At 44.0% G+C, this 13,898-nt stretch overlaps 1 protein-coding gene across 1 annotated transcript in view; it reads left to right on the plus strand.

Moving 5' to 3' along the window:
- Positions 1-13,898, plus strand: part of GRM7 (glutamate metabotropic receptor 7) — a 763,759-nt gene that overhangs the window by 530,126 nt on the left and 219,735 nt on the right. Inside the window, exon 6 of the mRNA XM_062200062.1 lies at positions 8,282-8,482. Within this exon, the coding sequence (XP_062056046.1) occupies positions 8,282-8,482 (201 nt within the window). The remainder of the gene's footprint in view (positions 1-8,281; positions 8,483-13,898) is intronic.

The raw sequence follows: 13,898 nt of genomic DNA on the forward strand, positions 1-13,898 counted from the left end.
AAAATTCTAAGAAAAGAATGTTATTACTTTCCTCCATTCCCTCTTTCTTTCTTAATTCTTAGATTTTTTAAAAAGATTTATTTATTTATTGGAAAGTCTCAGTTATACAGAGAGAGAAGGAGAGGCAGGGAGAGGGAGAGGGAGAGGGAGAGGGAGAGAGAGAGAGGTTTTCCATCCGCTGGTTCACTCCCCAGTTGACTACAGTGGCGGAGCCAGGAGCCAGGAGTAGGGGCCAAAGGACTTGGGCCATCTTCTACCGCTTTCCCAGGCCATAGCAGAGAGCTGGGTCAGAAGTGGAACAGCGAGGTTCAGACAGGCACCCATATGGGATGCAGGCACGTCTGGGGGTGGTTTTACCCGCTATGCTGTAGCACTGGCCCCCTGTCTTAGCTTTTGAGACAATATATTTTTAAATGTATACTGCAATAAAGGACTTAATGCTCCATCAGATAAACAGTTCAACTAGTTAAAAGTAGAAAGAGAACTCTTCAACAAGAATATGGACAGGGGTATAAACAATAATTGAATCCCAATATGTCAGTTTCTCTCATTTAAAGTTGTTTCCTATTGTATATATTGGCTACCACATGTCAGAAAAGACATGTGATATTTGTCTTTTGAGATCTGATTTATTTCGCTAAGCATAATAGTCTCCGGTTGGGTCCATTTTGTTGGAAGAGACAGGATTCCATTCTTTTTATATGGCCGAGGACCATTCCATTGTGTATATATCCAGTAATCAGCTAATGGACATCTGGATTGATCTCCTATATTAGCTATTGTTGAGTGAGCTGCTCTAAACATAGGGGTACTAGAAACTCTTTCACATGCTGATTTCATTTCCCTTGGGTATATTCCCAGGAGTGGGATGGCTGGGTTATAAGGTAGATCTGTTTAGACTTCTCAGGAATATTCATACTGTTTTCCATGATGGTTATACCAATTTGCATTCCCAGCAACAGTATATTAGGAGAATTAATAACCTCAAAATGCCCATATTACCCAAAACAATTTACAGATTTAGTGTGATCCCAATCATATTTCCAAGGACATTGTTTTCAGATCTAGAAAAAATAGCACTGAAATTCATATGGAAATAAGAGACCCTGAATAGCTCAACAAATCTTAAATAACAGAATGTTAAATCACTAAGTCAGTCATACAGTACTAGTATAAACCACATTGATCATTATGTATTGATTAAAGCAATTAATATTTTGTTAATGAGTTTTACATCCCACTTTATAATGATACTGTTTGTAGTTTTCTTCTCTTGTAGAATCTTTTTCCTGATGATATCAGATGAACTTTGGTGTCAAAAAACAAATGGGTTGATGTCCCTTCCTCTTTTTCTCTCTGGAAGAGATTGTACAGAGCTGGTCATCTCACATATTTTTAAATGCTTGGTACAATTTACTGGGATAACAGCGAAGTATACAGTAAGTAGAAAAAACCTCCCTTTCAGACCAAAGGGAAAGAAAGTTTTAAAGTGAGAATATAATTTTCCTCATGGGCATTGTCTACCTTAGAAAAACTACTACAGAACATGCCTGTGACTATAGACTTGTAGTTCAGGCCACCAAAGATTAGAGATGGGACACGGGCACTCCCTTGACTTGCATCGTCTGGTCTGCTTTAACACAAACCAGGAGGAAAAGAAAGCTAGGCATCAGAAGCAAGGGGTGGCAGGCCTATTAATGGCTGATCTGCACAGTGATCTGCCCTCAAGGAGACCCAACAGGCCAGTCCACTGCAGTGGCTTTCAATGTGGTAAGCCTGGGCTTCAGCAGAAGTCAGCTTGTGAAGAGCCCTGGCAGCTCTGCCAAGAGTTGGATCACTGGCAATGGACCTGCCCTGGAGTCGAAGGATGCCCAGGTCAGAGCCACAGATCTTATTGGCTCTAAGCTGAAAAGCCCTTCACTCAGCCCAACTTCCAAAGGGACCACTGCAGCTGAGGGGATGGTCAAGTAGGGTCAGCAACATTGCAGGCAGAACTGTAAATTTCTTGTTAGAGATGCCCCTTGCCTTTACCTGGCCAGCTCTCCTCCCAGGCCAGCCAATTAATGAAAGTCAACAGAGTGCCTTCCCCTAGGAGGTTCACACCTCCCTTAGGATATACCCCATGTGAAAAGATAGATAGGTCTGGGCCTCTGAATTTACAAGGCCTAAAGCCCACCAGATTATTATCAAGCCCCTTCTATCAGGTTCTATTTGCCTCTCAATCGGAAAAATTACTTGTAGCTTAGACAGCACCTTTCTTAGCTCCTCTAATAATGACTCTGTCCTTTGTTCTAGGCCCTGTCTAGTGCACTTGGGCCTCATTCCTTTGTAATCATAACCTCTACTCTACCACCAATGGCTCTACTCCCAACCTGTGTGTACTGATGGTCCTCTTCCCCACTTAATGCTGTATAATTGTTCAAACCTGGTAAAAGCCACTCTTAGGATCATTGGTTACTATCCTCACTCTGTCTTTTATGACCTTGTCTAAATATGATCAGAGTCGGCAAACTTGGAAGGCTTCCATAGCCTTGGCAACTCATGACGACAGCCTAGGATGGTTACTGGCGCCATAAACTAGAGTGTCAATTTGTTGGGTCAACAACAGGAGCCACTGTGCACTTGCTCCTCATGTGGGATCTCTGTCCTTAATGTGCTGTACATTGTGATTTAATGCTATAACTAGTACTCAAACAGTATGTTTCACTTTGTGTTTCTATGTGGGTGCAAACTGTTGAAATCTTTATACTAAATTGATCTTCTGTATATAAAGAGAATTGAAAATGAATCTTGATGCAAATGGAAGGGGAGAGGGAGCGGGAGAGGGGAGGGTTGCGGGTGGGAGGGAAGTTATGGGAGGGGGAAGCCATTGTAATCCATAAGCTGTACACTGGAAATTTATATTCATTAAATAAAAGTTAAAAAAAAAAACAATTTACTGGGATAGTTATCTCAACCTCAGATTTTCCTTCCAGTAGTTGCTGATGGGATATTTATTTTATTTTACTTCTGCAAGACTGCTCATATTTGTTCTTGAGTCAGCTTGGTAGTTTCTATCACTCAAGAAATTTCCATTTTACAGATGTTATTTAATTTATTGGCAAAACATTGTTAGTGTGTATTTAGGATTTGTAGCATCAGCAGTAATGTCTCATCCTTCATCCATACATCTCCTTTCATTATTCCCTGAATAGTTTGTCTAGAAATTTATCAGGTTCTTTGCTCTTACATAAATAAATCGTGTTGCCCTTACTTTCAGCATTGTTTGTTTTCTTTTTTTTTTTTTTTGTATTTTTCCTGTTGTTGCCTGATTTTTCTTTTTTGTGTCCACATTGAGTTTAGTTTTCTCCTCCTACTTTCTGTTTCCAAGAGGCTTGGATCCAGGTGTAGCAAATACTTTCTGTAAAGGAACAAATGCTAAATACTTTAGGACGGTAGTCATGTGCAGTCTAAATTGGGGGCAATACAGTTAGTAAAGTAAATCTGTTTTTTTTTTAAATATTTAAAGAGAACTGTGCCAGGAGCAGCTTCTGGGTCTTCCACGTGTGTGCAGGGGCCTAAGGACTTGGGCCACCTTCTACTACTTTCCCAGGCCATAGCAGAGAGCGAGATTGTAAGTAGAGCAGCCAGGACTCGAACCGGCGCCCATATGGGATGCTGGCACTTCAGGCCAGGGTGTTAACATGCTGAGCCATAGCACCAGCCCCAGTAAATCTGTTTTAAAAGCAGTCAGAGCGAGCTTGCGTGGCTTCAGAGAGGTTCTTGCTGGCCAAATAACTTCAACTGATATTTGAAATCGAAACAAAAATTATACATTTTCATTGCCTTGAAAACACAGGATTAGCCTGGGGCGGTTGTTCAGCTCCCTGGGACTTTCTGTGATCTGCTTGCTTCAGTGTCTATTGGCCAAAGCTGGGGTTTGCCTTCGCCTGTCCCCTCCCCCATACCATCTCTCCCTTTGGGATTCCTCATTGAAGCAGGATTGTTTCTATATATCATGTCAAATCCGTGATAGCTTCCATTTTCCATGCCTCCTTCTGCACTCCTAATTTCCTTGGGCATCCTAACCAAGCATCTATTCTGAGAAAGCAGTATGTTAACACAACAAGGCTCAGAGGGTCTTTCCAAGAGAAGATCTCACCAGCAGAGAGAAGGTTAGATGTTCTGATAGCAAAAGAGGTTTCATATTATTCCAGCATATGGACAAACGGCAGTTGGTTCAACAAAAGGTTAAAGGAGTGTGCATTTGCAAGGTGAATATTGAACTCTGGTAGAAACCACAGTGGAGCAGACAATCAGCGGACTGGGGAGTAAGCTGTTTCTCACGCAGAGAACCAGGAGGTAAATCTTTCAGGTTCTCACTTTATCTGAATGACAGACTCCTTCCCATAACACGTGATGAAAAGGATGTACTGCATCTGAGTGAGAATGTCACACTATCTCGTTTAATCAGAAAGAATGACTGTCAGCTGAGCATTAATTGGAACTGTTTTTCCTTGGGTGAGCAGCTGGTACAGTTGTTAAGATGTTACTTTGGATGCTCAAACCTGATTTCAGCAGGAATGTGCCATTCTCGTCCCATTTCCACTTCCCATCCAGCTTCTTGCTAGTGATCAGGTGATAGCTCAAAGTTCTCGGAGACCCAGATGGAGTTCTGGCTTTGGCCTGAACCAGTCTCAGTTGTTGCAAGAGAGTAGACCCGAGGAGGAAAGAGATGTGTGTGTATGTGTGAGCACGTGTGCACACAAGTCTGTGTCTCTCCGCCTTTCAAAGAAATTACAATAAAAATTTTAAAAATGTAAAGAAAATGCTTTTCTTTTCTCATTCAAACTATTTTGAAAGTATTTTTCAACACAGCTAATGTGTGTGCTTCGTGTTGGTTCCTTAGAACGCTGTAAAGTGACACCTGGGTGAGAAGTGTAGTGGCTCATTCAGCCTGGAGGTGGTGAGTATGAAGCTGTAGTAGTTAGCTAAATACTTAGCCATTCAGTCCGTCACATGGAGAAAGGAACACGGCTGAATTCAGGCTTGGCTGTGTGGCATCACAGCTGTATTTCCCAGGTCCGTCCCCCTATTTGCTCTGTTGTTATGAGTATGCTGTGTGATGGCTTTGAGACCACAGGATGACTGGGGTAACCGCAGGGAGCGTGTGTGTACTGGGACCACCTCCTTGTAAGAGTGTGTAAGCTTCCTTGGAAGGCATCACACAAACGCCTTCTTCACATCTCATCGGCTGGAACTGTATCCCGAGTGTGTCCCACAAGCAGTCCCTGCAGAGGCGATGGCATTGGCAAAGGAACATCAGGATTGACCCGGGGAGGCTCTGGGAGAACCCCAGGAATCTTGACCCCCTTTGGCGGCCGTCAGTATCTGAGTGGAATCAGAGTCCTTGAGAAGAGGGTAGGGAGTGACTTGGAAATTGACAATCACGGAGAGTCACACAGTAGGGAATGTGACGCTTCAGTGTCTGTCTGTCTGTTTTTTAATGAACTTACCTCTCCCAGGTTTATTGATAGCAATCCATAGTCTTCAAGTCCTGTTAGTTCCAAAGACAAATTGTATGCTAAACGCTTCTCCTAGCCTCCAATATGCTAATGAGGCTGGTGTCTGTTCAGGGAGGGAACCTACAATGTCTCACAGAGAATCAGCTGTGTCGTTAGTGAAAATAGTGTGAGTACTTTTCAAGTCAATCTTCTGGGGATGAATGCCTTTATTAATGCAGTTTAGAAACTGCTCCCTTAATTTATGAGTGTGAATCCATTTCATGCTTTATATTTTACTGGGGGCACAAGGCTTCGCACATTGGCTTTTCCAAGTGCTAGCAAAGAAGAGACATTAAATAGCATGTAATGAAATTAATATTAAATATGAATGACCTTAAAAAGTAAGACACATGTCAATGTCAGAATAGTAAGTCCTGTGGTATAGTAAAATGTTAGTGTTAAAATGTAGTTGGTGGGTTGCCTGTGAAGTTCTGTTAACCTTACTGTATATTTAAAATATTGTGTCACAGAAAGTTGGACAATAATAAAAACATCACAACAAAACAAAATGTAGCTTTCATATACACAAGGAGAAATGGAGAAAAAAAGCAAGGAGCAGAAGATGTACGTACCTAGTTGCCAAGGTGGGTCAGCAAGAGGCCACTGCCGCTATACAGGACAATGTAGAATAGAGAGCGAAATGATGCACAAATTCACCCTTTCACCAAACAGTCCCACCTCTCCAAGTCTGTGCCCCGTGTTCTCAGGGAAACACTGGAGGGTGTCGGTGTGAGGCTGTCGGGACGCTGAGCTCCTTAGGTTGTGAGTTAGCCTTGACTGCTATTGTAGGAGTACTATGTGTGGACTACCGGAGAAAGCGAGTGGGTGCTCCCAACAGTATCATTAAAATCCGGGCTCTCCCTGTAGGGAAAGCAGGCAGGGAAGAGTGTAGTGGTTGAGTCACAACTCAGTGAACTGGAAGGAGCAGTATGAATTCAGGACCACAATGAGGTTTACAAAACTAACAGTCTTCTCCATGGAAAACCCCGGATGGAGTGGCACCGTGAGCATTAGGCTGAGTGCTGTTAAGAGAAACACGCATGGAACCCATGGTATCTCACACTGAGACATTCATGCAGGCTTAGCACAGGAGGGTCAGTGGATTTGTTAAGCGCTGATTTTTCTGCTGTGGAGGTTATACTTTCCATTATAAGTGCTCTGAAAAAGTCCCCCAGTGAAGAAGTCTCGTCATTGTGTGTTCACACAATGGCTGTCGGTTTTTCTGGGGTGGAGTTGAGGCCGTAGAATTCATGCTGTTCCTTTGCTACACAAATGTGCAGTGAAGACACTTGGGGGAATGTAGGCATGAAAATAAAATGCAGTGTGTGGATAATTACTCTTTAGAGAAGAACAGGAGGCCTCAGGTCACCAGTGTCCTGGAGCTAACGAACGCATGATGTATTACAGGTGTTGTTGAGTATCTGCTACATGCGAACTTCTGTGTTCAGTGTGGGGATTTAAGAAACAGAAGGAAACAAAAAAGTGTCTGGGAGAACTACCGGAAGAGCTGTTGTTAATGCCGTAATGTAATTTGAAGCGTCAGTCGGAAACCTCGGATCATACTTGAGGGGCTGGGTGTGGGAAGCGTTTGGATTGCATCTTCACATTCTAACTTAGTTAGAATGAAGGAAAGCAAGGAGTATGGGCATCCCCAGCCTAACAGAGAGCCTGAGCGAGGGAACTCTAAGCACGGCAGACACCGATGTCAGGAAGAAGAGAAACAGAAATAGACATAGAGAACGGGTAGGGCCAATGGGTGAGAAGACTCGGGGCTTTGGGAAGTGATGAGCGGATGCTGTCACCGTGGCCCTGCCTGCTGGTGACATTGTGACCTTGGGCAGGTGACTGGCTCGCTCTGAGGCTGAGTGTCCCCTTGAGTGTTAGAATGTTAGTGGGAATCGTGCGTAGGGAGTTGATAGAGCACCTGGAACTGTTCGCTATCTCAGAGGTTGAGTTGATGGCACTCAGCGATTGGTCAGACGTGGGCAGTGTGAGAGTGGGCAGGATTAACACTGAGAGAATGAAAAAGGATACCAGGATTCCTCATCCGAGCACCTGAGTCCCCAGTAGTAACAACCCTTGAGATCTGGACACAGGAGGCCAAGCACTGTTGCAGATGCCAGTGAGGCCAGGGGTGGAATTTAGGGAACTTCATGTTTCTTAAAATGTTTTTTGACAGGCAGAGTGGACAATGAGAGAGACAGAGAGAAAGGTCTTCCTTTCTCTGTTGGTTCACCCCCCAATGGCTGCTACAGCTGGCACACTGCGGCCGGCGCACCACGCTGATCCAAAGGCAGGAGCCAGGTGCTTCTCCTGGTCTCCCATGGGGTGCAGGGCCCAAGGACTTGGGCCATCCTCCACTGCACTCCCGGGCCACAGCAGAGAGCTGGACTGGAAGAGGGGCAACCAGGACAGAATCTGGCGCCCCGACCGGGACTAGAACCCAGTGTGCCGGCGCCACAAAGTGGAAGATTAGCCTAGTGAGCCGCGGCGCCGGCCAAGAGTGCTGTTTCTAACACTTGTCTCGACATCAGAAAAGTTAGGGTAATGGGCTCCCAAGTGAAAATCCAGAAACTGCGAGAACAACTGGTGATGGTGGCCGGATGCGGCTGTGTGGCTGAGATGGTTGTAGTCCTGAATGCATGATTTTCTTTCTGTGTCATTGAAAGCTAATGACGTTTTCCATGTTGTACTCAGCAACCACTTTGTGTCTATGTGTTTCTTGTTTTAATGTGCAGGACAGGAGAGAATTGGGAAAGATTCCAACTATGAGCAGGAGGGTAAGGTTCAGTTCGTGATTGACGCCGTCTACGCCATGGCTCACGCCCTTCACCAGATGAACAAGGATCTCTGTGCTGACTACCGGGGTGTCTGTCCGGAGATGGAGCAGGCCGGGGGCAAGAAGTTGCTGAAGTACATTCGCAATGTTAACTTCAATGGTGAGTCTGCACACAGCCACACCTTTTAGAATCCTCAGTGTGGGCACCTGGGTTTCCTAGCTTGGGTTGTTGCAATGTAGTTTACGGATGATGGGTCCAAAACTGATATGCATATAATTTCGCATAACCCAATCAGTGCATGAAAGAGCGGATGAGTGAATTAATACATGTTTGCTGGTTATGGTTTGCTACCCATCTTTCGAAGTGAAGAGGGTTGAACACAAAACTGGAATATTCCTTTGTGAATGTCAGTGGGTGTGGAATGGCAGAGGAAAGACAGAAAGAGCAGTTGAAGGATTGATGATAGTTTGCTAAACTAACCGTATGTTGGGTTAAAAGCTTATGTCTCAAAGTATCGACTAGGTTGAAAATTAAAAGCAGTGGGTGTTGGCAGGTGAGAAAGTCAGCAGGTTGGGGGTCACAGAGGGCACCCTTTTCCCAAGTGCAGTTGTCCCTCGACACCTGTGGGAGATGGCCCCAGCACCCCTGAGGGTACCCCTTGAACAGAGCTCGAGTCGCTTACATGGAACGGTGTAGTGTTTGCTTATGACCCATGAACATCTTCCTGTGTGATTTAAATCATCGCAGATTACTTAAAATACCCGTCACAATGCACACACTGTGAAATAGTTGGAGTACGATACTGGCTAGGGAATAGCACAAGAAAAAGTCTGTGCAGATTGAGTATGGAAACAATTTATTTTTCCAAATATTTTCCTTCTGCGATTAGTCAAATTCAGGGCTACAGAGCCCAAGAAGACGGAAGGCTGGCTGTATGTTGTTTTTGTAGCTTTGATTTCTATTGTAAAACTTCACATACCTCCAACTCGATAATCTATATAAGAAAATCTAACTGTGTCATGTAAAGTCCAGCACCGTTACAAATAACCCTAATCTTACTGCAGGTGAATGGCGTAACTACAGTGAGGGTAGGCAGGAAGAATCCATGAATTTGAGTTATTTTGGAAGATGGCATTTGACTTTGTAACCTAAAGATAAAGGCAGAAATAATTGCACATAGATATTGTACATATATGGGTTTTCTTTCACAGTTCTGTAGCTAATTGATGTGGGATAAAAACTGATAAATAATTAAACATATTGTGGATAATAACAGCCACGTTTCTTACTTGCAGGGTTAGAAATTATTAATAATGCATGAGAGAAGATTAGAATGAACACTCTTAGGTTGGGCTAGAATAGAAGACTCATGGCTTTAATATATATGAAAATGAGTAGATGTAAGAGTTGATAGGTGCACATATGTGTGTTTTATGTTTGTATTTTATATTTATATTTCCTGGAAGGGCTGGTACGCATTAGAAAGAAGTACACCTAGCACCTAGATCATACTTAGAAATTCCCTTGTCCAACATAAGGAACCAAGACTTCCTAAAGAAACTGCTGGATTGAGAACCTGGTCAGGGAAGGCACAAGGCAAGTTTGGGACAAGTCGTATTATAAATTTAGAACATGCTGGAAAACTGAAGGAGTCGTGTGGAAAGGGCACAGAAAGTATCCTGGGAGAGATCCCATTGAGCAGCAAGGGACCATATGGATTATAACTGCCAAGATCTGTAAGTTCATACTGATAAAAATAAACAAACTGCAAGAGCATGAGCTGCATGATGGAATGGTGGAAATGTGGGAAAACAAAATAACCATTTTGCAAAAACCTCAGAAGTAATTGGTTCAGGCAGGAATCACTGATGGGAACCCAAATCCTTGCATTAAGGTGTGATGACAGACAATATATGTACATCCTTTCATAGGGTTTTCCAGAAGCTAGGTAACAATTACCAAGGAGAAAGTAATAGTTTTACAGCAAACTGGTGGGCAGCACCTTTATCAAGTGGTCAAGGTTAACATCGCCATCCTAAGACATGTGGCCCTCACGTGTCTCTTGATAGGAGATTTGTGGACAGCGTGTGCCTGTGGATGTGAGACGTGGACAGGTCACAGCAGTTTCTTCACGGCCCAAAGCATGGAATTTAACAATAACCCCAAGGTGACATTAGAACAAAGTGAAGGGTGTTTTACCAGATCACTTGCCGGAGTTCTTCAGAATGTCCTGTCGTGAGAAAAGCAGCTGAGGAGCTGCTCCACGCTGGAAGGAATGAAGGAGGCTTGACTGTCACAGGGGAATATTGAATGATGCTCTACCAAAAAAAAAAAATGACATTGATGTGACATGGAAGACTTTCAGATACGTGTATGGAAAAGAATTAGTTAGTTCTAATAGGATATCGATGTTAATTTCTTAATTTAGATAGTTACATTATGAGTTAAAAATGCTCTTTTTTGCTTTTCTGGTTGTCAGTATTATTCCTTTTAAACCCATATGAGTAGTTCTTTTTTGTAGGGGCTCCCTAGTATCTGGATGAACAGGAACCATGTTCAATTTGGGGGTCAGTATTCTAGTCAAGCCCACAGAAATCACCCCCATATAAAACCACAGCACACTTTATCAGATTATCTTCTTTCTGTAGTGTCTTCCTAGTTTTCAAGAAATCTCCAAATATATACAACATTTTCCCCCAAACTCTCCAAATAGAGATTTTGTTGTCTGTCAAGCCCTTCGTTACAAATGCTGAAGTCACTCTTGTGTGCTCTGGGTTGTGGTCCATGGATATACATGGCCATTGTTACCCTGGTAACTAAAAGAAAATCGTTTTCAGAATGGTCTTGATGATTTTTCCACTTCATCTTTGAGCCAGTGATTGTGGACTTGTTCATAAAGACAGGGTTGTCCTCTGAGGGGTCGGAGTTGCTGAACTTGGGGGTAGACTGCAGGCTGGTATATCAAATGATGGTTCGCTATCAGAAACTGCTAAGCACCTTGTGTGGACTGGCTTAGTTAATCTTCAAAGCATCATGGTGGCTTAGATAGTATCATTTTCTCTGCTTTGACTGATAAGGAAACAGATTCACAGAGAAATGAGAAGCGTAATGCCTAAATCCCTGCAGGTAGGTAGTGGTGATGCTCTGCTTGGAAGAAACCCAGGAGACCTGCCGCAGCTGGCCTTTGAACAAAGAATGTGCCATCCTAGCCCAACTCAGACCTGAGGCTCCACGGGAGTCCCCAGGCAGAGCCGGCTTTGTCTGCCCCTGTTAGCGTGGTGGACTCCTTCGCTGGTCAGCATGATCTCTGTGGAGGATCAAGTTCTTCCATGTGGGCATCCAGGACACTCTGGATCCTGGGTCACTGCCCCATTTGCTTGTAGCAGGGTTGAGAGTTGTAACATGAAGAAGCTGTGACAAATGTAATCAGTGGATCAGCGCCACTTAGTCAGCAAGTGTTACCGTGAAAAGAAACTTACCAAGCTTAACTCACTCATGGTCCTGATTTTTCTATAGAAATCAAGTGCTCAGGAGTAGAAACCACTTGTGCAAGACTTCAGCAGACAGCAAGGAGAAATCAGAGGCTCGGGTCTCTCTCCAGCTGATTGTGAAGAATTTAGTCAATGTTGTGCTTGTTTGAGAAAGAGTTTGATTATTCTTTGTCCTAGTAAGTGTGATCATGCCCCTCTGTTACCTTAGTGGAAAATTTGCTGTGCTCTTCGGAGTTTTGTTCCAGACCAGTAGATGAGAGTTTAATAACTCTGAGCTTCCCATTTGCCAAAGCATCAATTTAGGAAATCATAATCGCGTGTCCTCAAAGTATCACTACAGCTTTGCCAAGCACTTAACCTCCTCGTCTGCACTGAGAAAGAAATGACCAATTTAGTCTTTCTCACTCCTGGCCATTTTTATTTTTCCTGCATCGCCAGTGAATGATAAGTCTTGAGCTTAAATTTGTCTCTCTATCGGCCATCCAACCAGATGGCAACACTTGCAAATGTATATTTAACAAATTCAGTGTCCTGGGTGTAAAATCTTCAAGGGTTGCCACGTCATGAATCATTTAGTATGAGGCAGGTCTGTGCTGGTTTCCAAATTGAGGCAGGGTGTGTTTTGTACAGATGGCACATCACACACGCTCTGCTTGTGACAAGGTAACTTTCTGTCGACCTCGAGGGTGAGCTCTGTGTCTCCCCCCTCTGGATCTGAAGGAGCCTGTGCAAACTTGGGATGTAACAGTGTTTGACCACTAAGCCATAACAGGCAGCAGGATTTCTGTATGACTCCTTTGACACATCCATCCCGTGCACTCAGCTACTATCTTGTGGGGAATCCCAGTGGTCTCCTCGACAGACCACATCAAACGCCCTGTGCAGCCCCAGCTAGGGTCCCACCTGACAGCCACGTCCACCTGCTCCCGATGATGTAAATTCACCAATGAGATGCTGTCCTCACCAAACCCAGACCAAGCTGCAAAGTACCCATGGAGTACAAAAGGTTCCCAAAATGTGTGTCTCCAAATGAAAATGCCAGACGTGCGTTTTGAACTTTTATCCATAAGCGTAAACCTTCTTTATTCTGCTTCCCATGAACTTTTCCAAGTCCTCTCATGCATGCTCCGCTTGTGGTTTGTGGTGGAGAAAGGGTTAACAGAAGCACAGGTCAGTGCTGCGTGTCTAGGGTCTGTCTGTGGACTGAGACAGCGAGGACAGCAAAAACCGTGGGGCAGGACTGTCCGATACCTGGGCATCTTCAGACCCAAGCCCCCTGTCCAGGAAGGAAGAGAACACAGTGAGGTCCTCCTGTCTGGTGGAGCGGATTGCAGGCTGGAGCAGAGTCTGTCATCCCTGACTCCTGCCACCCATCCTGTCCAGGGCTCCTGTTCCTTAGCCTTCTAGCCCTCACGCCCTGTGAGAATCTCTGCAGGTGATGACTTTCCCTTTCATAACCGTTTTCTTCCCCATGGACTCCTTTGATATTTCTTTTTAGATACAGAGTGCCTTGGACACAATGTCTCTCTTTCTCTTTCAGGAAGTTCAGGGGGCTATTTCAAAAACGTGGAGGGAGGTTGGAAATAATAGGGCACTTGCATTATGTTATCTATCAAGAAGGTCAAGCCACACAATGTGGTCTTCCAAGTCATCTCGCGGATCAGGCATTCAGCTCTGCTTCTTTAATTTTTTTTTTAAATGTGAACTTTAATGAGAATGGAAAGGGCACGACAGAGTCATTTTTCCTAGCAAAGATTATAAGCAGGGAGAGAAAGAGACGAGGCAAAAAAGTCCCGTTCTGATGAATATTGAGCTGGTGATTTTGAGATTGTTTGGGGCCCCGGGCCAGTACTCTTTCTGCTTCCTCTCAAACTCCAGGCAAAACTTGAGTTGCCTTACTTAAGGAAGCAATGCTATAGACTGACAGCAAAGCATAACATGAGTCTTAGCCTCCACTGTGAGAAGAGAAAGATGAATATCTGATGAATGTGAGTGTCTTCTTGCAAAATGACACTGTCCTCATTTTCTTGCTAATAACATGTGAAATCCAGATTCCATTTCTTGTCTTTATATCCCAGGAAGGC

Source organism: Lepus europaeus, chromosome 9 (genome assembly GCF_033115175.1).
Source record: "Lepus europaeus isolate LE1 chromosome 9, mLepTim1.pri, whole genome shotgun sequence".
NCBI classification, from domain to species: Eukaryota; Metazoa; Chordata; class Mammalia; order Lagomorpha; family Leporidae; genus Lepus; species Lepus europaeus.